Source organism: Narcine bancroftii, chromosome 6, assembly GCF_036971445.1.
Source record: "Narcine bancroftii isolate sNarBan1 chromosome 6, sNarBan1.hap1, whole genome shotgun sequence".
Lineage (NCBI taxonomy): Eukaryota > Metazoa > Chordata > Chondrichthyes > Torpediniformes > Narcinidae > Narcine > Narcine bancroftii.
In genome coordinates this window covers 250535481-250556142 of record NC_091474.1, presented here as the reverse complement: position 1 = coordinate 250556142, position 20662 = coordinate 250535481, and the positions used below count along the sequence as shown (strand labels likewise).

At 48.5% G+C, this 20662-nt stretch overlaps 1 protein-coding gene across 4 annotated transcripts in view; it reads right to left on the bottom strand.

The window, feature by feature from the left end:
• dlk2 (delta-like 2 homolog (Drosophila)) overlaps positions 1-19967 on the bottom strand; it is a 40448-nt gene extending 20481 nt beyond the window's left edge. For 2 of the 4 annotated variants that reach the window (XR_011340847.1, XM_069887938.1), the window contains exons 1-3: positions 18768-19966; positions 6284-6363; positions 2175-2247 (exon numbers count right to left, since the gene is read on the bottom strand). Coding sequence is in view for 3 of the 4 variants with exons in the window: in XM_069887938.1 (XP_069744039.1) it covers positions 2175-2247; positions 6284-6363; positions 18768-18784 (170 nt within the window). In the remaining variant the exon portion in view is untranslated. Of the gene's footprint in view, positions 1-2174; positions 2248-6283; positions 6364-12213; positions 12340-14420; positions 14568-18767 lie in introns of all 4 variants that reach the window. The other 2 variants (XM_069887939.1, XM_069887941.1) reach the window with 2 other exon arrangements.
• Positions 19968-20662: the final 695 nt, after the last annotated feature.

Sequence of the window (20662 nt, the reverse complement as noted above, 5' to 3'; positions counted from 1 at the left end):
GCCGTTACACCTCTGACTTGATGAATGTCCTGTCCCCCGTGCTGTATCTCCTGCTTTTGTTGGCGATTAGCTTGCAGTCAAGGGTGAGGTTAGTGAACAGGGGCAGCGGGAGGGGTATAGCCACCAGGTCCGGCGTTGTGGGTGGATTGTGGTGCACCGGTTGATCAGATGTGGACAGGAAGGCGGGCATTTAAAAATTGGTGGTTATGGACAGTGAGAGGAGGATGGAACCTGTCGAATTACAAAGTGAAGCTCTTGAGGTGGCACTGGAAGTCCAACCCCAGGATTACAGTTTAAAATGGCCTGACGTAATGGCCCGTACAGTTAGTGATACCATACAGCAGCCCAAAGTCTCAACCAACTGTCACCTGGGATACCAGGGATATCTTGCAACTGGATGGACTCACCATGAGTGAACAGTTCCGCAGAGCATCCGGATGCACAAATCTTTCTGTGCTGCCACTGTTGAACAGGCAGGTAATGGGTGTCTGTTTATTTTGACCTCCATCATTGAGCGAGCAAGTTGGTGAGGGCTGTGCTGATCGAGGGTAATGGAAGTCAGTACCCTGACATAGTTGGAATTGCTGTTAGCATCGGACTGGTGTGATGGTGCCCGCGGCCTTGGCTGGGAAGATGGCCGCTTCCACAGCGTGCACACGGTGCTGTTATTCCAAGGACAGATGTGGTGGTGGAAGTGACGTCGGCCAAGATGGCTGCCACACCGCCACCACACGGCGTTGCTCAGGAGAGGAGATCTGGACCTGCATACTTTAGCGTAGTGCCCTTTCTTCCCACACCGTGCACACCACTCTTTTGGCTGGGCAGTGCTTCCAGGGGTGCTTCGATTGACTGCACTAGTGGCACTTCAGGGGGCTTGGCAGCAACGGTGAAGTCAGGACACCCCTGTGCTGAAGCAGAATACAACCCCCGCATCCCAAGATGGTGGCATCCGTGTTCCCCACAAGGCAGCCGCAAAAGAATCCGAGTTAAGTTTTGGCAACCTCAAGGCCTTTTCCAAGGTTAGTTCATCGAGTTTCAGCAGCTGCTGGCAGATGTAGGTGGCGGCTACGGAGGTTTTCCAGAAGAGCTCGTCTGCGTAGACTTCTGCAGTCATGCCTTTATGGCCGCGTGCACGCCCGAGTTGGCGCAGGGCCTGAATGTATCCTTGAGGGGTTTACTCGGTCATTTCCTGCACGAACCGAGGTGGTGCCTGGCACAGACCACACTAGTCCTAGGGGTTGTACCTGCTTTGGAGTTTACTCGTAGCCTCGTCAAACCTCGTGCAGCCTCTGATGACGGTGCAGGCCCAATTGCCGACCCTCAATCGCAACAAGTGTTGTTTGTCGTCGTCAGTACTCACGACTTGAGTGCTGGTGTGCAAGAAGTAATTGAAGCAGTTAAACCAAATTGGTCAGGGGCACTGGGCGTTTGAGGATCTACATCTAGTTTGTCCAGCTTTAGCAGCTTGTCCATTGCAAAAAAATTTTATGGTATTAAAACTGATTCACTATCAATAATACCAAACGGCTGGAGTGGCTGGACGACCGGCTCTTAATATCATAAAACTTAGACCAGGCTCCTGTTCTGGCCCTATCCCAGGACTCGCACTGGGGGAAGGACTGGCTTAACTGACTTTATTAGGGGATTCCATGGGGTAGAGTCCTTGAGGGAAGGCAGGCCAGCCATACATATGAACCATACATCTCCACAGTGCCAGTAACCAAGTAACAGTACACAGTGGTGCATCACCACAGAAGGATACATGGGGCAAACACAGGCAGGTGGGACTTGTGAGTGGGACATTTTGGTCATTGTGGGCAGGGATGGGGTGAAGGACCTGTTCCCACACTATATGACTCGATGACTACAGATGCTGAAATCTAGAGCAATAAACAAATTACTGGAGGAACAGTGGGTTGAGCAGCATCAACAGAGGTAGAGGGATGGTCAACCACCCTGGTGATCCTTATGCAAGGTCCTAGCCCAAACATTTGACCCTCTATCTGCTACCATAGATGCTGCCTGACCTAATGCATCTCCTTGCAAGTGACTGCCTGCCTGGGACAAGGGTTACGTGGAATTTAGCTGGTGTGAGCTAAATGGGAAAGATCCAGCTTAGGCAAATTTCTCTGCCCTTGAAGCTTCTCTGGTTGTGGTTAGACTAGAAACTGTACCTGCAGGCACCAGCCTCCTCACAGTGTCCATGTGCGAGATTACAGCCAGGTACACAGGGAACTGCCTCCACACCTAGAGGGGGAGAGACACAGGCAGTCACAAATCATAATGGTTGCTCATTCCCCTCATCTCTATTACCTTGTACCCAGCAATTCCCAATATGGATCCAACTCCAGCTGCACCAATCCCTTCCATTCTCTGAATGAAACACATCTGTCCACAAACCCCATTAGTTTCAGTGTAGAGGGAAGCCAATACAGACAAGTGCAAGGAGTTGCACTTTTGAAAGGGAGAACCTCCACCACAAGGCCCCGGAGAGTGTTGCAGAACACAGAAATCGAGGGGTAAAGGTGCATCTTTCCATGAAAGATGGTAAACACGATGGTGAAAGGCGTTGAACACTCGAGGCTTCAGCAGTCAGGACACTGAGTACAGGAGATGGGACATTATGTTACAGCTGTGCGAGATGTTGGTGAGACAAGTACCCAATGCTGTCCTGATCAACTGACCGTAGGAAGGATGTCAGTAAGTTGGAGAGGGAGCAGAAACCATTCACTAGAATGCTCAAATTATAAAGAGAGATTGGGGTGTTTCTCCAATGTATTAGCAGCTGACGGGGATCTTATCAAGGTTTATAAAATCAGAAGGGGCACAAGTAAGATCAGAGTCATTATTTATTTCCAGAAAGGGTATGGATTTAAAGTGAGAGGGGCATGCATTTCCACACAGATGGTGATGGGTCCCATCCTGGTCACCTCATGGAGGGATGTCTGTTCCCCACTGACTCCCCATTGGGGGGAGAGGGGCCAAAACCCCCACGCTCTCCTTGCTGGGGGGGGAGGGGGGGCAGAGAGCCCCACGCTCTCCCCTCACTACTACTCCTTGTGACACGAGGAGAAACTTTGTTAGGCTTTACGTGGTGTGGATTTGTGGTACACGGTCATGGTCGGGGTGGAGACAAGTTCCAACGTGGCATTCAGAGTGGAGCTAAAGAACTACAGGAAAGGAGGGAATTGGAGGAGGTGGAGAAATGATAAACCATGTGATCATAGAGCCATAGCAAGACAGCATGGAGTGACATCCTTCAGCCCATTGAGCTTACTGCTGGCATCAGGTACCTATCCCTACTGACCCGAACCTCAGTCGTTGAACTTTTAATGCCTTGGCATTTTGTCTAAATACTTCTCAAGTGTTGTGAGAGTATCTGCTTCTAACTGGCAGTGAGCCCCCAGATCTCACCAACTCCTAACCCCACCTCCACTCCAAGCAAAACAGATTCTGCCTTGGCTCACAGCAGACACGCCTAGTGCACTACATGATCCTGCCAGGATGATAAGTAATAGTCGCTATGGCTTTGTGCGTGGAGTTTTTCAAGGAAAGTTGACGAAGGCTGTGGATGTTGATTACATGGAATTTCGTAAAGTTCTTGACAAGGTCCCACATAGGAAGCTAATCAGGAAGTTCAGTCACTCAGTATTCATTGGATGTGACATTGTCTTTATGGGAGAAGCCAGAGAGTGGTAGTGGATGATTGCCTCTCTGACTAGAGGCCTGTGATTAATGGTGTGCCTCAAGGATCGGTACTAGGTCCATTGTTGTTTGTCATCTTTATCATTGATCTGGATGTTAGGGTGGTAAATTGGATCAACATGTTTGCAGATTACACAAATGTTGGAGGTGTAGTGAACAGTAAAGGCTTTCAAATCTTGCAGAGGGATCTGGACCAGCAAGAAAAATGGGCTGCAAAATGGCAGATGGAATTTAATGCAGACAAGTCTGAGGTGTGGAATTTTGGAAGGAAAAACCAAGAAAGGACATATAGGGTAAACAGTAAGGCACTAGGAGTGCGATAGAACAGAGGGATCTGGGAATACAGATGTACAATTCATGAAAGTGTTGAAACAAGTAGATAGGGTCGTAAAGAGAGCTTTTTGGCATCTTGGCCTTCATAAATCAAAGTATTGAGTACTTGGGAGTTGGGATGTTATGATAGACTTGTATAAGACATTGGTGAGGCCAAATTTGGGGGATTGTGTGCAGTTTTGGTCACCAAACTATAGGAGAGATATCACTAAGATAGAAAGAGTGCAGAGAAGATTTATTAGGATGTGACCGTGACTTGAGGAACAGAGTTGTAGGGAAAGGTTAAACAGGTTAGGACTTTATTCCTTGGTGCATAGAAAATGAGGGAGAAATGCAAGTTGGCTTTTTCTACCGAGGGCTAGCGAGATAAAAACCAGAGGGCATGAGTTAAGGGTGAAAGAGGAGACGTTTAGGGGAAACCTTTGAGCATTAGGTATAAATAAGGAGGTAGTGAAATGGATTCAGCACTGGTTGGATGGGAGGTGTCAGAGAGTAGTGGTAGAAAATTGTTTGTCCAATTGGAGGCCGGTGACTAGTGGAGTTCCTCAGGGATCGGTCCTGGGTCCACTATTGTTTGTTATATATACTAACGATCTGGAAGTAGGGGTGGAGAATTGGATAAGCAAGTTTGCGGATGATACAAAGATTGGTGGTGTTGTGGACAGTGAGGAAGATTACCGTAGATTAAAAGGTGATTTAGGAAGGCTGGAGGTGTGGGCTGAGAAATGGCTGATGGAATTTAATACAGATAAGTGTGAGGTGTTACATTTTGGAAAGGCAAATCTAAATAGGTCATATGCATTAAATGGTAGGGTATTGAGATGTGCAGAGGGATTTAGGAGTGATGGTAAATAGTACCCTCAAGGCTGATACTCAGGTAGATGGTGTGGTGAAGAAGGCATTTGGAATGTTGGCCTTCATAAATCGGAGTATTGAATTCAAGAGTAGGGATGTGGAATGAGCTTCCGGCAGACGTGGTTGAGGCGGGATTGTTGGTTACATTTAAGGAAAGACTGGATAGTTACATGGAGAGGAGAGGACTGGATAGGTATGGACCGAGTGCTGGTCAGTGGGACGAGGAGGGTGGGGATTTGTTACGGCATGGACTAGTAGGGCCGAACTGGCCTGTTCTGTGCTGTAAGTGGTTATATATGGTTATATGGTTAATTCTTTTCCCCCCACAGAGAGTGGTGGGGGTGTGGAACAAGCTGCCAGTTGAAGTAGTGAATGTGGGCTCAATTTTAACATTTAAGAGAAATTTGGACAAGTACGTGGATGGTTGGGGTATGGAATAGGTACACATCAGTGAGACCAGGCAGACGTTCAGACATGAAGGGCCAAAGGGCCTGTTTTCTGTGCTGTAATGTTCTATGCTTGTATTGAATCCCCTGCAGTGCAAGCAGGCTGACCAGAGTCTTTCACTATATTTCAGCTGGGGCCTAACCAATTGGGTATGATTTTGTGCCAAGAACTTCCCACTTTTGTATCCTATGCTAACTAGGGCCAAGTATCAAAGGACTGTTAACCATTTTTTTGGGTTGTACTACTCCCTTCAGGAATCCTTGGACAGGAACCCCAAGGTCCCTCTGGACCTCAGTGCCACCATTCATTGCATACATCTTGAATGGGTCCTCTCACATTTGTTCAGGATTAAATTCCATCTCCATTGCTCTGCCCACTCATTCTGCAGCCAAAGACCACCTCCTCACCACCAATATTCACGCCTTCTACAAACTGAATAAGCAGACCTTTGTTCACCCAAATGAATATGACAAACACCAAACCCCCACATCATTGGTCTCAGGCATCAAGCTTCCACGCCCCCCCTCCCACCCCCACAATTATGCTTCCTGGCAATAAGACAATCTCATTTCCAATCTGCCAATTTGCCTCTAACCCAGCAGCGTTAATGTTCAAGGGGGGCAGAGAAAGAGAGAGAAAGATATTCCTCTGGTTCACATTTGGCATCACCCTGACAATGGATGAGGTTGAGGAGAAATATGTCACTGTAAGAATGGTTGGGAGGGTTCAAATGGTTGGCTGCAGGAAGCTCCTTCTGATTTAGAGTGGAACCAGTCCTTTGTGCCTCAGGGAGCTGTGGGGTAAATGGGTCAGTCTCCCTTCCAACCATCAATTTCCAAACCTATGCATTGTCAACTCCAGGGAGCTCAGCCTCTCTGACCAGCAGTCTGATCCTTCCAGACTGAGCCCCTGCATTCAATGTCCAACGGCAGAGTGCACTGACCTTGCAGAAATGAACAGAGCATCCAGAGAGCCAGGACCATTTTCCAGAGGGTAACCATTATTCCCAGGGGCCAGAGAGTGCTGAAAGGAAAGCAAAGGACACGGTGATGATCCTGTCTCAATCAACACCTTGGACAGGAGATTGAGGCAGAAGAGTGGTCTCTCCTCTTATTTTCTCCTGCATTTATCGAGATCATGGCTGATCCTTCTCCTCCAGTGACTGTATTCCTTCAATTTCTAAAAATCAACTCTACAGTGCTTTCTAAAGTTTGGCGTCCTCTGCATGAAGAAATTTCTTCTCATTTCTGTTCTGAGTGCCCAAACCCTTACTGACCTCTGGTTCCAGATTCCTGGCCAGTGGAAACATCAACATCTATCAAGGCCCTGGAGAATGTTGCGCAGTTCAATGTGGACAGGCCACTGGACCCGGCCCATTGTTGTGTCACAGCCTGGTTTGGACATTTCAGTATCATAGATTGTGTACTCCCACAAAGAGAAGATCAGACACTGCACACAAGTAATCTACCAATAGGGTTAGTGTGTCTGATATGATACCATGAACTCATACACGGTGATGAAGTCTCATGTCAACTGTAAGGTACTCAAGAGCTTTCCCTCACTCTTGAAGGACTCAAGCCCAAAACGTCGACAGCCTGTGAATGCTGTGACCTGTTGAGTTTCTCCAATACTTTGTGTACTGCCCTCGACCCCAGAATCTGCAGATTTTCTTATTCATGTACACACTACTTACGTGATAGGTACATTCGGACCCTAACATACACGTCAGGCACAATACAGTCTTCCCATCTACACCAGTTTCCCTCCATAAATGCACAGAAGGTATCAGAAATGTGCACTACATTCCAGGATGCACACCAAGTGTGTCAGACTGCACCCCAGGCACGTGCACTACGCCAACACAGAGTTTAAAACTCTTCTGCACCCTTTCTAAAAAAATAGATGTTGGAATAAACCCAGAAACCCCAGACAAGCCATTCAATCCTAGTATTGAGGGGTCATAGGAATGATGATGGGGAGCGAGCCAGAAAATGCACCTAGGCTTTTTCCACTTAGGTTAGGTGAGATACAACCCAGAGGGCATGAGCTAAGGGTGAAAAGGAAGGCATTTAGGGGAAAACATGAGGGGGAATTTCTTCACACATTGAATGATGGGAGTGTGGAACAAGCTGCCAGTTGAAGTGGTGAATGCAGGCTAAATTTTAACATTTAAGAAAAATTTGGACAGGTCCATGGATGGGAGAGGGATGGGGGGGATATTGACTGGGTGCAGATCGGTGGCATAGACTAGAAGGGCAAAAAAGCCTGTTTCAGTGCTATAATGTTCTATGGTTCTCTAGGTCTATAGACCACAGGGATTGAGAGCAGAGAGACCTGGGGTAAGTAGGGAGAGGGAATATCGACCAGAGGGGTTGGGAGCAGAGAGATTTGAGGTACATGGGAAGAGGGAATATAGACCAGAGGGGTTGGGAGCAGAGAGATTTGGGGTACATAGGAAGAGGGAATATAGATTAAAGGGGTCAGGAGCAGAAAGACCTGGAGTACATAAGAAGAGGGAATATAGACCAGAGGGGTCGGGAGCAGAGAGACCTGGAGTACGTAGGAAGAGGGAATATAGACCAGAGGGGTCGGGAGCAGAGAGACCTGGAGTACGTAGGAAGAGGGAATATAGACCAGAGGGGTCAGGAGCAGAGAGACCTGGGGTACATAGGAAGAGGGAATATAGACCAGAGGGGTCAGGAGCAGAGAGATTTGGGGTACATAGGAAGAGGGAATATAGACCAGAGGGAAGATTGAGAAAGTGGTTTCTGAAGCTCTGGAGGAATAGAGGACATGGATGATAACATTAGTGGAATTGTAAGAGGAGTATCATGTCCACTCAGAAGGACGTTAAAGATTTCAGAGAGGGTGTGAAGAGATCTATTAGAACTATGGATGAGGACCTTCAGTTCTGTAAATAAACAAAACCAGGAATTTTTCTCCTGTTAACATTGATCTCCAATTATTAGTTATGCAGAAATGACCAAGGCTTCCAACAACTATTTTGTGTCCATGTTCACACATATAATGTTATAGATGCAATGGGAAGGGAGAACCTCGATACATTCAATGTCTAAGAGGTAGTGCTGAGAAAACAAAAGGTCCTAAAAGCAGAAATGTCCCTTGGTCCTGATGGAGTGCATCCCTGGGTACTGAAGGAAATGGCAGAAGTTACGTTGGAAGCTTTTTTGTGATAATTTACCAAAATTCTCTCGACTCTGGGCAGGTCTCCATGGATTAGAAGACTGCAAATGTCACACCCACTGTTTACAAAAGGATGCCAGCAAAAGGCAGATTAGCTTTATGTCTGTCGTCGGGAAAATGCATGAAGCTCTCATTAAGGAAAAAATAGCAAGACATCTGGATAGACATTGTTCCATCAGGCAGGTGTAGCATGGATTCAGGACTGGTCCCATTTGGCAAATTTACTGGGGTTCTTTGAGGATGTAGAGTGTGGTAGATAGAGGGGATGTCATGTCCTTGAATTTCCAGAAGACATTCAAAAAGATGCCGCATAATAGACTTATCCATTGATAAGGACGCCTGGAGTTTGTGGGGATGTATTCGGAAGGATGGGGGATTAATTATTCGTAGAAGTCAGAGAGTTGGGATAAATGGGTAAGCATGAGTGGAGTGGCACAGGGGTCGTTAGGAACTGAAATTGTTCACTACATAGAAACACTTCTTGAGACTGTTTATATACATTAACCATTTGAGGGTAGTATGTCAAAGTTTGCCCAATTATGCTGAATTGAGTGGAAATACAAATTGTGCAGAGGATGCAGGAGATCCGTAATATTTGGGACAAATTCATTTTTTCCCCTTCATTTGCCCCTGTGCTCCACAGTTTTAAATTTGGAATCAAACAATTCACATGATTAAAGTGCACATTCCAGATTTTATTCAAAGGTATTTGTGTACATTTTGGTTTGAGCACAGCACTTTTTAATACATGGTCCCCTCATTTCAGGGCACCATAATATTTGGGACATTGTAATGGAATGTATATTAAATTAGTCCTGTTTAGCACTTCGTTGCATATCCCTTGAATGCAATGACTGAAGTCTGTGATTCACAGATATCACCAGGAGCTGAGTATCCTCGCTGGTGATGCACTGACAGGCTTCAACTGCAGCCATTTTCAGCTCCTGCTGGTTTCTGGGGATTTTCCCCTTAAGTATTCTCTTCAGCATATGGAAGACATGCTCAATTAGATTTAGATTAGGTGAATGACTTGGCCATTCAAGAATTTTCCAGTTTTTAGCTTTGAAAAACTCCTTTGTTGTTTTAGTCATGTGGGGATTATTGTCTTGCTGTAGGTTGAAGCACCATCCAATGAGTTTGGAGACATTTGTTCGAACTTCAGCAGATGTTTCTGTAGTCTTCAGAATTCATCTTGCTACTGCCATCAGCAGTTCTATCATCAATGAAGAGAAGTGCCCAAGTACCTGTGGCAGCCAGACATGCCCAGGCCAGAACACCCCCACCACCACAGTTCACAGATGAGGTGGATGCTTTGGATCTTGGGCCATTCTTTACGCCTCCACACTTTGCTCTTTCCATCACTTTGATACAAGTTTATCTTGGTCTCATCTTTCCACCAGACATTTTTTTTTCCAGAATTCTGCAGGCTCTTTTAAATATTTCTTGGCAAACTAGTCTGGCCATCCAGTTTCCGTGGCTTTAACTAGTCGTTCGCTTCTTACAGTGTATCCACCTACCCTGGCTCTGGGAGCACATGGGCCTCTCTCTCTCTCAACGCTCCACTCCCTTGCACTCTTCCTGATCCACCCCATCTTCTTCCCCTCCCCAACACCCTCCACCCCACTGAACCTCCCTTCACCTTGAGTTCCACCCACGCCATGATGCTGAACTCCTTTTGTCGGCTCCATCTCCAAGCCCAGGTCCACAACCACAATTCTCTCCCCCCCCCCCCCCCACCCCACTACAAATCCCTTCACCCACATTAAACTTTCCTCCTCCTGGACATCTCGTTCCAGTCTTCTACCTGCTCTAACATTTATATTTTCAACTGCCACTGTGATATCAACCATATCGACTTCATTGCTCTCCTCATTCATTCCAATCTCATGCTCTTGGAATGCCTGGCCCTTCACTCTCTCGACACCAATCCAAACCTCACCATCAAGCCTGCAGACAAGGGTGGTGCTGTTGTCGTCTGGTCACTGAACTCTATCTGGGCAAAGCAAGACGACAATCTCAGACACCTCCAAAACTCATCAAACCACTGTATTGCACACCATCACTGAGCGCATCACTTCTGGTCACCTCCCTGGCACAGCCTCCAACCTCATTGTTTCCCAACCCTGTACTGCCCATTTCTACCTCCTACCCATGATCCACAAACCAAATTGTCCCATCAGACCCATTGTGTCCATGTACGCCTGCCCCACTGAATTGTTTTTCGCTTACCTCAACTCTATTTTGTTCCCCCCCCCCAGACCAGTCCCTTCTCACCTACCTCCGAGACACTTCACATGCCCTCCATCACTTCAACAACTTTCAGTTCCCCAAACCGAATTGCTTCATGTTTACCATGGAGATCCAATCTTGATTTACCTCCAACCCCCATACATGTTTCTTTCTGGACATAGAATCAACCAGTCCCCCTCCAACATCACCCTCTTCTAGCTGGAAGAACTTGTCCTCACCCTCAATAATTTCTCCTTTGACTTGTTCCCCCTTTCTCCAGGTTAAAGGGGTAGCCATGGGTACCTGCATGGGCCCCAGCTATGCCTGTCATTTTGTTGGTTAGGTGGAGCATTCCATGCTACAACCCAACACAGGCAAGGCTCCTCAACTCTTCCTCTGCTACATCGATGACTACTTTGGTGCTGCTTCATGTACCCACAATGAGCTTGTTGACTTCATCCACTTTGCTGTCAACTTCCACCCCGACCTCAAATTCACTTGGTCCATCTCCAGCAACTCTCTCCCTTTACTCAATCTCCCTGTCTCCATCTCAGGAGATAAACTCTCGACAGACATCTTCTATAAACCCACCATCTCCTGCAGCTACCTCGACTACACCTCTTCCCACCCTGTCCCCTTGTAAGGATTCCATTCTCTGAATTCCTCCATCTCCATTGCATCTATACTCAGGATGAGGACTTCCAACCCAGATCATCAGAGATTACCTCCTCCAAACAACGTGGCTTTCTCTCTACCACCATCAACTCCTCGCTCACCTGTACATCCTCCATCACCCACACATCTACCCTGGCCCCCTCCACCCCTCCGCGCAACAAGGACAGGAATCTTTATCCTCATCTATCACCCCACCAGCCACCGCATCCAATACATCCTCCAGCATTTCGGCCACCTGCTACATGATCTCATCACTAAACATATATTCCTCTCTCCTCCCCTCTCCGCCTTCCGCGACTCCCTTGTCCACTCCTCCCTCTCCGCCCACCCTTTTAAAAAAAAGCACCAGGGTGTAGGTTAATGGGGTGTAAATTGGGCGGCATGGACTCATGGGGCTGAATTGGCCTGGATGTCCAAATTTTTAAAAAAACAGAGAAACTGGCAGATAGCTTTGTTGAGCACCTCAGCTCTGTCTGCTGCAGTATTGTGGATCACCCAGTGGTCACCCATTTCAGTTCCCCATCCCACTCCCTTGCTGACTTGCCCGTCGATGGTCTCATGCACTGCCAGACTGAGGCCAACCACAAACTGGAGGAACAACACCTCATCTTCTGACTGAGCCCCCTCCAACTGAATGGCATGAACATCGGCTTCTCTGGATTTCGTTAAATACCATCCCACCCCTCAATTCTTTCCCAGTGTCACCTTCCCCTAGCTCTGTTTCTCCCTTCCATCTCCTTTCGCACAAACATGATAAATTCTTACCTTGTCCCTTATCATGTCCAATTAATGCCATGTGTTGGTCTGGATTCCTCCCCCAGCCGGCATTGTCTGAATTCTGAGACTTCCTGCTTCTGGCTCATTCCAGTTTATTCCTTGAAGGGCACAGGCCTGAAACATCAGCAAAATGTCTTTGTCTCCTCTGTACGCTGAGTAGACCAGCTGAGTTCTTCCAGCATTTCAGTGTGTTTTCACTACCATCACAGCATCTGCAGACTTTTGTGTTTCACTAAGCCTCTGTATTTCTGTTCATGACAAATTCTGCAGACAGTCGTCATCGACACATCCACACCTGCCACCTGAAGAATGTTTCTGATCTGTCGGACAGAATTCTTCCTTAGCCTACCAGTCCCTTTGTGACTACTGAACTCTTTCTTCTAGTGATGTTCCAAGCAGTTTATTTTGGTAATCCTACAGTTTGGGCAAGGTTCCTTGCCTTTTTATTCTTGTTTTCCAGGCTTATAATGGGTTCTTGTACTTTCATTAGGCACAACTCTGGCCTCATGTTGAAAAATAAAACTACAGATTCCAGAAGTGAATAAAAACTTTAAGAAGCGAGCCTAGCTCTCTTATACCTGCACCAATGAAGCAATTAAACATACCTGGGTAGTCATAAACACTTGTGAAGCCTAATGTCCCAAACATTATGGAGCCATGAAATGAGGGAGCTATGTATAAAAAAGTGCTGTCATTTCTACATGGTCAAACCAAAATGTATTCAAGGCTATTTGTATAAACTCTGGAATGTGCACTTTAATCCCATATGAATTGTTGATTACAAACTTAAAACAGTGAAGCACGGGACAAATAAAGGAAAAACAATGTGTATTTGTCCCAAACATTAAGGAAGGCACTAAATAATTATGCACAGTTGGTGGAGGTGGGGGGGAAGAGTTTAAAAAGGAGTGTTTACTTCAGTGGTCCAACCAAATCCACAATTCATTGGCAGGAACAATTAAAGTAAAGCAGGCATAAGCAGAATGGGGAGGGTTTAAACTAGTTTGGCAGGGAACCAGAATGAGAGGGCAGAGAATAGGTGCCCTGTGGAGCGAGATTGTGAGAAAGGAAAGGCAGTTAATAGGGCAAAAGCGCAAGCGTAAGATTAAGAATTTAACTTGGGGCACTTGGAAACAAAATTGAAAAAGGTGACGAATACCGCACTAAAGGTCTTGCCCACCGTACAAGAAAAAAAGGTTGATGATCTTGTAGCGCGGGTGGAAGTTAGCAGGTACGACGTTGTGGCCATCACCAAGTCGCGGCTGGATGTAGATCACAGCTGGGAACTAAATATCTATGGCTACAGTGTATCAGAAGGACAGGGAGTAACCCGAGTGAGTGGGGTGGTACTGCGAGTTAAAAATGGAATTAAATCTTCGAGAGAGGAGCCATTCAATCAGGTGACAGAGAACACAGAAATGCTGGAGGAACTCAGCAGGTCTCACAGCATCCATGGGGTGAAGATACATTACTGATATTTCGGGTCTGAGCCCTTCCTCAAGGTATGAGGAAGATCTGACGACAAAGGCAGGCTTCCCCTTGTCCGCACCTCCCACCCCACCAGTTTCCACATCCAACATTTCCTCCGCTATTTCATTCACCTACTGTGTGATCTCACCACCAGACACATCTTCCCTTCTCCACTTTCTGCAGGGACTGCTCCTTCTGTGACTTCCTCTTCCCACCAATCGTCGCCTTGGGACCCTATCCATGTGACTGCAGGAAGTGTTCTATTTGCAGCCACACCACCATTCGGAGTCCCAGTCCTTTCAAGTGAAGCAACACTTGTGAATCTGCAGGGGCCATCTACTATATCCAGTGCTCCCATTGTGGTCCCTTCTACATCAGAGAGACTGGATGCAGACTGGGAGTTTGCCTCATTGAGCACCTTGGCTCCGACTGCACCAATAGCATAGATCTCCCAGTGGCCATCCTTCAGTTTCCCATCCCATTCCCTTACTGACATGTCTGTCCATGTTCTCGTGCACTGCCAGACGGAGACCACCCACAAGTTGTAGGAACAAAACCTCATCTTGTGTCTAGCTTCCTCCAACTGGATGGTGTTAACATCAGATTCTCTGATTTCCATTAGCCATCTCCCCCTTCCTCTCTCCTGTCCTCTTATCCTCTCCCTCCCATTCTTCCCTTTTCCCCCAGCCTTTTTAATACAGATACCTCTCTTTTTAAACTCATACCTCAAGGAGATGCTCAGTCCTGAAACGTCAGTAACATATCTTTACCCCTATGGATGCTGTGAGACCTGCAGAGTTCCTCCAGTATTTCTGTGTTTTTAACCACAGCATTTGCAGACTTTCGTATTTTAATCAGAAGATACAGAATCCCTGTGGGTAGAATTGAGAAACTGTAAGGATAACAAGACCCTGATGGGTGTTATTATAGGGGCCTCCAAACAGTAACCAGGATGTGATGTACAAACTATAGAAGGAGATAGGGAAGATGTGCAAAAAGGGCAATGTTACAATATGTAAATTGATGGGGAAAACCAGGTTGGTGCTGGATCCCAGGAGATGGAATTGATTGAATGCTTCTGGATGACCTTTTGGAACAGCTGGTGGCTGAACTGACCAGGAAAAGGTCTGGATTGGGTATTATGTCATGAAGCAGAGTTGATAAGGGAGATGAAGGTCAGGGAACCCTTTGGTGGCAGTAATCATCACATTACAGAATTTAACTTGCAGTGGAAAGGGAGAAACCAAAATCAGATGTCAGCAAACCAGTGGAATAAAGGTGCCTGCAGGGGTATGAGCGAGCGTGGGCCGAGCGAGGCGTGGGCTAAATTTCATTCTGGTAAATTCAAGGAATGACCACCTGATGAATCTCCGCCCACTCTTCATTAGCAGGAACATCAAGAGGTCTCCATTTCCACATCAACAATTCACCCTTCCAGTAATAGCCACAGGGCATTTCCTTAATCTCCTCTGCCTTATATTTTTGTTTCTGCAATTCATACTCCCATTTCTCTTTCTTCTACCACCCTCAATTTCTCCAGTTCCAATTCAAAAGACTTAACTGCTGGAAAATTGTCTAAGTCTCAACAAATTTTCCCTCACCTATATATTCCACTATAATCCTCTGTATTTGTATTTTCCTCATCCAATGCTCAGTCAATTTTTATGCCTTAAAATAACCACCAGTTCCTCTTTTCTTTCTCTCTGCATCTCCACAGGTGATGGTTGTGACAAAAATGTACTAACATCCATTGCTGCTGTTTTTCCCACACACACAAGCTTGGAAAACCCAATTAACTGATAAATAACAAAAACTCCAAATATTTCAATCAAAAAGGACGAACCCCCACTTTGTTATGAGCCCAGAGGACTCCAAAACCCAGCAGCAATAGAAATTCTCCAAGACAAATGATTACTTAAACAAAATTTGCTTTTAATTATCTTTAAACATGAAAACAGAATCAAAATTTAACATCGTTATTAACTTAACTAACCTAACATCCCCCTTCTAATTTTAAGCACACATGTATGTATTGTGTACATGTTCAGGAACGTTCTTTTGATTCACAGTCCAATCTCACTTCTCACTCCTCCAAGTTCAGGCAATTCTTATACTGTGCACAGAATGTAACATTTATGAATCTTCACCAGGTTCTGGTGCTTAAAGTTAAATGGTTACTGCTCAGGAAGGTTCTTGTTGGTTTCAGAGAGAGATTTGTTGCTTGTTGGACACACACAAACTAATTTCCTCTGATCAGTCACTTCAATGGTGCTCTATGTAGTCCTGTTTCCCCTTCACTATCCCATGCCCAGACACCTCCATGGACACCGTCATCAGGGCACTGACGCAGATCTTCACCATGTTCGGCTACCCCGCGTTCATCCACAGCGAACGAGGGTTCAGCTTCATGAGTGAGGAACTACGTCAGTACCTGACTGCAAGGGGCATCGCAACTAGTCGCACGACTAGTTACAACCCAAGAGATAATGGGCAGGTGGAGCGCGAAAACGGGGTAATCTGGAAGGCAGTCCTCCTGGCTCTCAAGTCCAAGTGCTGGTCCTTAGTGTACTAGCAGGACGCCCTCCCCGAGGCACTCCATGCCATCTTGTGCACGGCTACCAATGAGAACCCCCGCCCACGAACGCCTATTTTCATTCCCCAGGAAATTGGTGACTGGAATCTCACTCCCAGCATGGTTCACGTCCCCAGGACTGGTACTCCTGCGTAGACACATGTGGGCCCACAAGGCTGACCCCGGTCAAGCAGTTGTTCCTCCTCAACGCCAACCACAACTACGCCAACATTAGGTACCCCAGTGGCAGGGAGGACATCATCTCAACCAGGGACCTGGCACCAGTGGGATCACCCACTGCAGCACCACAGTCCTAGGACCATGCCAGCCCGATGCACCTCCCCTGCCCTGGACAGCTGTGGGACACCCAGGACCACATCAGTCTGCCACGCCTTCCCTACCCGGGCACCCCGGACACACTCAAACCATGGGGGACAACCCCACCCAACACCTCACACATGCTCCGCCGTGCTGCGCCACACCAGCCGCTCTGGCCCCGGCCCCAGCCCCCCCCAACTAGCCCACGCTTCCCCTCACCAACCCTCAACCAGGAGCCAACCCTGCGATGATCACAGAGACTCTTGACAGCTGCCGAACCTTCTAAATTTGTAAATATGTACATATATTTGGGGCTTGAGGAACATTGGATGTAACCTCCCCTACCCCGGGACAATTTTAAAGAAGGGAATGAATGTGGTGGTACACCACTGGCCTACTGCAGAGGGCGACCTATGTACCTGCAGGAAGAGCACTGGAGGACAAGACACCTGGCCGGCTGTCAATCAGCCGACCTGAATGGACCAAGCCCCACCCAGTCGGCTGCCAATCATCTGCCAGGATGTAAGCCAGATCCGGCCCCTTGAGGTCAGTCACTAGGAGCTACAGCTAACTACAGCAGAGACTTTGTAGAATAAAGTCTGTTGATCAGTCTAAGTTTTGTGTCTGCTTTTCTGTACGACAGCACACCACATAACCCACAACAGCATATTGTGACAGATTATGTAATATTTTATATTGTATATATAGGTTTCAAAGGAGATCAATTGTGTAGGTTTTTTAGGGTTGGTCACAAACGCACTAACACCTCACAACACATCTCATTTAAAGTGTCAGAGCTCTGCTCAAGCCAGACAGTCCAGGCTCCCAGTGTCTTTGGAAAGACATTGGAAACGGCTTTGCTGAAGGACTTCACAAGTAGGTGTTAATTGGACAGGTTATGGAGTAATGAGTTATTGTTTTGGAAAGCAACAGATGAACAGACTTGAAGGTAAGTTCTGGTGCCCCAGTCTCAGTGTAGTTTTCTCAGAGAGAGAGAGAGAGAGGATTCAGTTCCACAGTTCAGCAGCAGCAGCTGGGACTGGAAAAGGACAAGCTGGCGAGCTTGTGGAAAAACCCCATTTGGAAGATGGATTGTGAGCTCAGCCTGGTCAAAGCCCTTGTGGTCCATACAAGAGGAGAGGACTGGCTGCCTAATATTTCACTTGAAATAAGGGAAACAGAAAGAAAGAACTGAAAGAAAGAGGATATCATCTGGAAATCCCTGATCGGGCCAGTTTCTTCAGCAAGATACTAAAGTGGCAGATTGGAAGGAATCAGTTCTGGGTGTCCAATGAGCAACAAATCTCTCTCTGAAAACCGACAAGAGCTTTCCTGAGCGGTAACCATTTACCTTCCAAAGCCTGGTGAAATTCATCAATGTTAAATTCTATTGCCAGTGAACTTGGAGGAGTGAGAAATGGGATTGGACTGTGAATTAAAGAACTTTTCTGAACGTGGACACCCATTACAAAGGGGGTTAAGTTAAGTTCATAGTGATAGGTTAAAGTTTGATCCTGTTTTCATGTTTAAAGATCATTAAAAGCAACTTTGGTTTCAGTGACCATTTGTCTTGGTGAATTTCTCTGGCTGCTGGATTTTGGGGTCCTCTGGGCTCTGTGTATTATTAGGACCCCCAAAATCCAGCAGCCAGAGAAATTCACCAAGACAAACACACCACAACTTTCTGCCTTAAGTCGGCGACAGTTAAAGAATTTCATCCCTAATGGGACCTTCACACGATAACCTCACACACACACACACACACACACGGGGGTGGGGTTGGGGGTCCACACGACACCATGACCCCGCTTTCTGGGGCCCAGACACTGACGGGAATGCGTGTCGGCCACACGGACGGAGGGTTCGGCCGTGACAGCGCCGTGGAGATGGGGGGGGGGGGGGGGAATCCGCCGCCCAACCGGGCAAACTCCGAAACGTCGCTGTGGGAAGGAGCCGACCCCCCGCTCCCGACCCCCCGCTCCCGACCCCCCGCTCCCGACCCCCCGCTCCCGACCCCCCGCTCCCGACCCCCCGCTCCCGACCCCCCGCTCCCGACCCCCCGCTCCCGACCCCCCGCTCCCGACCCCCCGCTCCCGACCCCCCGCTCCCGACCCCCCGCTCCCGACCCCCCGCTCCCGACCCCCCGCTCCCGACCCCCCGCTCCCGACCCCCCGCTCCCGACCTTCGCTTCAGCTCCATGTGAGCTCGTTCGGGCTGATGCTGTCGCCCAGCCACCGCTTCACGCGAAACCGCCCGGAGCGCGCGAGATCGGCTCGGATCCAGGCAGCAGGCGCGCGCCAGCTGTCAGTCGCTGGCACCGCGCCAGGCGCTGCTCTTAAAGGGACCGCCCCACGGCCCCCGAAGCCCCCTTCCTCCGTCAGCCCGCCACCATGATACCTCGACTCCTGCAAATGATCTCCTTGCCTAGCACCCCTGCGGGCGCCATCCCTCCTCCTCTGAGGAAGACAATGTCCTGGCAGGTCCCCTGGCAGGTTTGGCCAACCCGCCCTGGGCTCCCCTCAACCCCTCCCAAGACGAGCGCCGTTTCTCCAGCCCGGCGGCAGCGTGAGCTCCAGCCCCCCCTCGCCCCGCGAGTGAGGGGACGGGCGGGCAGACACAAGCCGGTGAAAGGGCGCGCTTCTTCCGCTGGCTGGGGCTCCGGTTCAATCTCCTCCTGAACCAGGTCCCTGAAGCCCTGGGTGGGGGTGGAGAAAAAGCTCGTGGAGCTCCTGAGGTCGTGGACCCTCTATTCTGGCGGGTGTCAGGTCCCTGATGGAGACGGTGTCCCTCCCCACCATCCAGTGGGCAAACGTCGAGTTGGCAGGGAGCAATTTCACCCTTTCCACCTGGGGTCTTGCTTCTCCTCAAGTGCTTCTTGAGAAGGACTGGACCAGGAGTAGTGAGCCAGGCTGGGAGTGTAGTCCCTGATGCCGACCTTCTGTCAAATGTAAACATGAGCTCATGAGGAGTAGCATTGGTTACAGTGCAGGGTAGTGACCGAATTGAGTGGAACACGATGGGGAGAACATCCTGCCAGCATGACTCTGGTAGCTCTTTTTGCTTCAGGGCAAATTTGATAGCCTTCCAGATTGTGGCATTCTCTTTTTCAACCTGCCTGTTCCCCCAGGGATTGTAACTGGTCATCCTGCTGGATGCCATGCCCCTCACCAGCAGGGACTGACGCAGCTCATCGCTCATGAAGGCTGAGCCCCTGTCACGGCCTGGACGATTTAATCAGGCGCGCTTTCGCAGGGCGAACAAAGTGCGGCTTGCACTCTGTGCAGACCTGGTCATTTCTCTGGTGTCTTATCTCTTTGGCTTGGCTTCGCGGACGAAGATTTATGGAGGGGGTAAAAAGTCCACGTCAGCTGCAGGCTCGTTTGTGGCTGACCAGTCCGATGCGGGACAGGCAGACACGATTGCAGCGGTTGCAAGGGAAAATTGGTTGGTTGGGGTTGGGTGTTGGGTTTTTCCTCCTTTGCCTTTTGTCAGTGAGGTGGGCTCTGCGGTCTTCTTCAAAGGAGGCTGCTGCCCGCCAAACTGTGAGGCGCCAAGATGCACGGTTTGAGGCGTTATCAGCCCACTGGCGGTGGTCAATGTGGCAGGCACCAAGAGATTTCTTTAGGCAGTCCTTGTACCTTTTCTTTGGTGCACCTCTGTCACGGTGGCCAGTGGAGAGCTCGCCATATAATACGATCTTGGGAAGGCGATGGTCAGGCTCACCTTACAAAGCCGTCCTGTCCAGAGAAGAAACAAGCCTTCCGTCGCGCATGCAGCCATCTTCAGCGCAAACTCCGGGAGATCCAAAATGAGTGGTGGACTAGCCTCGCCAAACGAACACAGCTCAGCGCGGACATTGGCGACTTCAGGGGTTTCTACGAGGCTCTAAAGGCTGTGTACGGCCCCTCACCCCAAGTCCAAAGCCCGCTGCGCAGCTCAGACGGCAAAGTCCTCCTCAGCGACAAGATCTCCATCCTCAACCGATGGTCAGAACACTTCCAATCTCTTTTCAGTACCAACCGCTCAGTCCAAGATTCCGCCCTGCTCCAGCTCCCTCAACAGCCCCTAAGGCTAGAG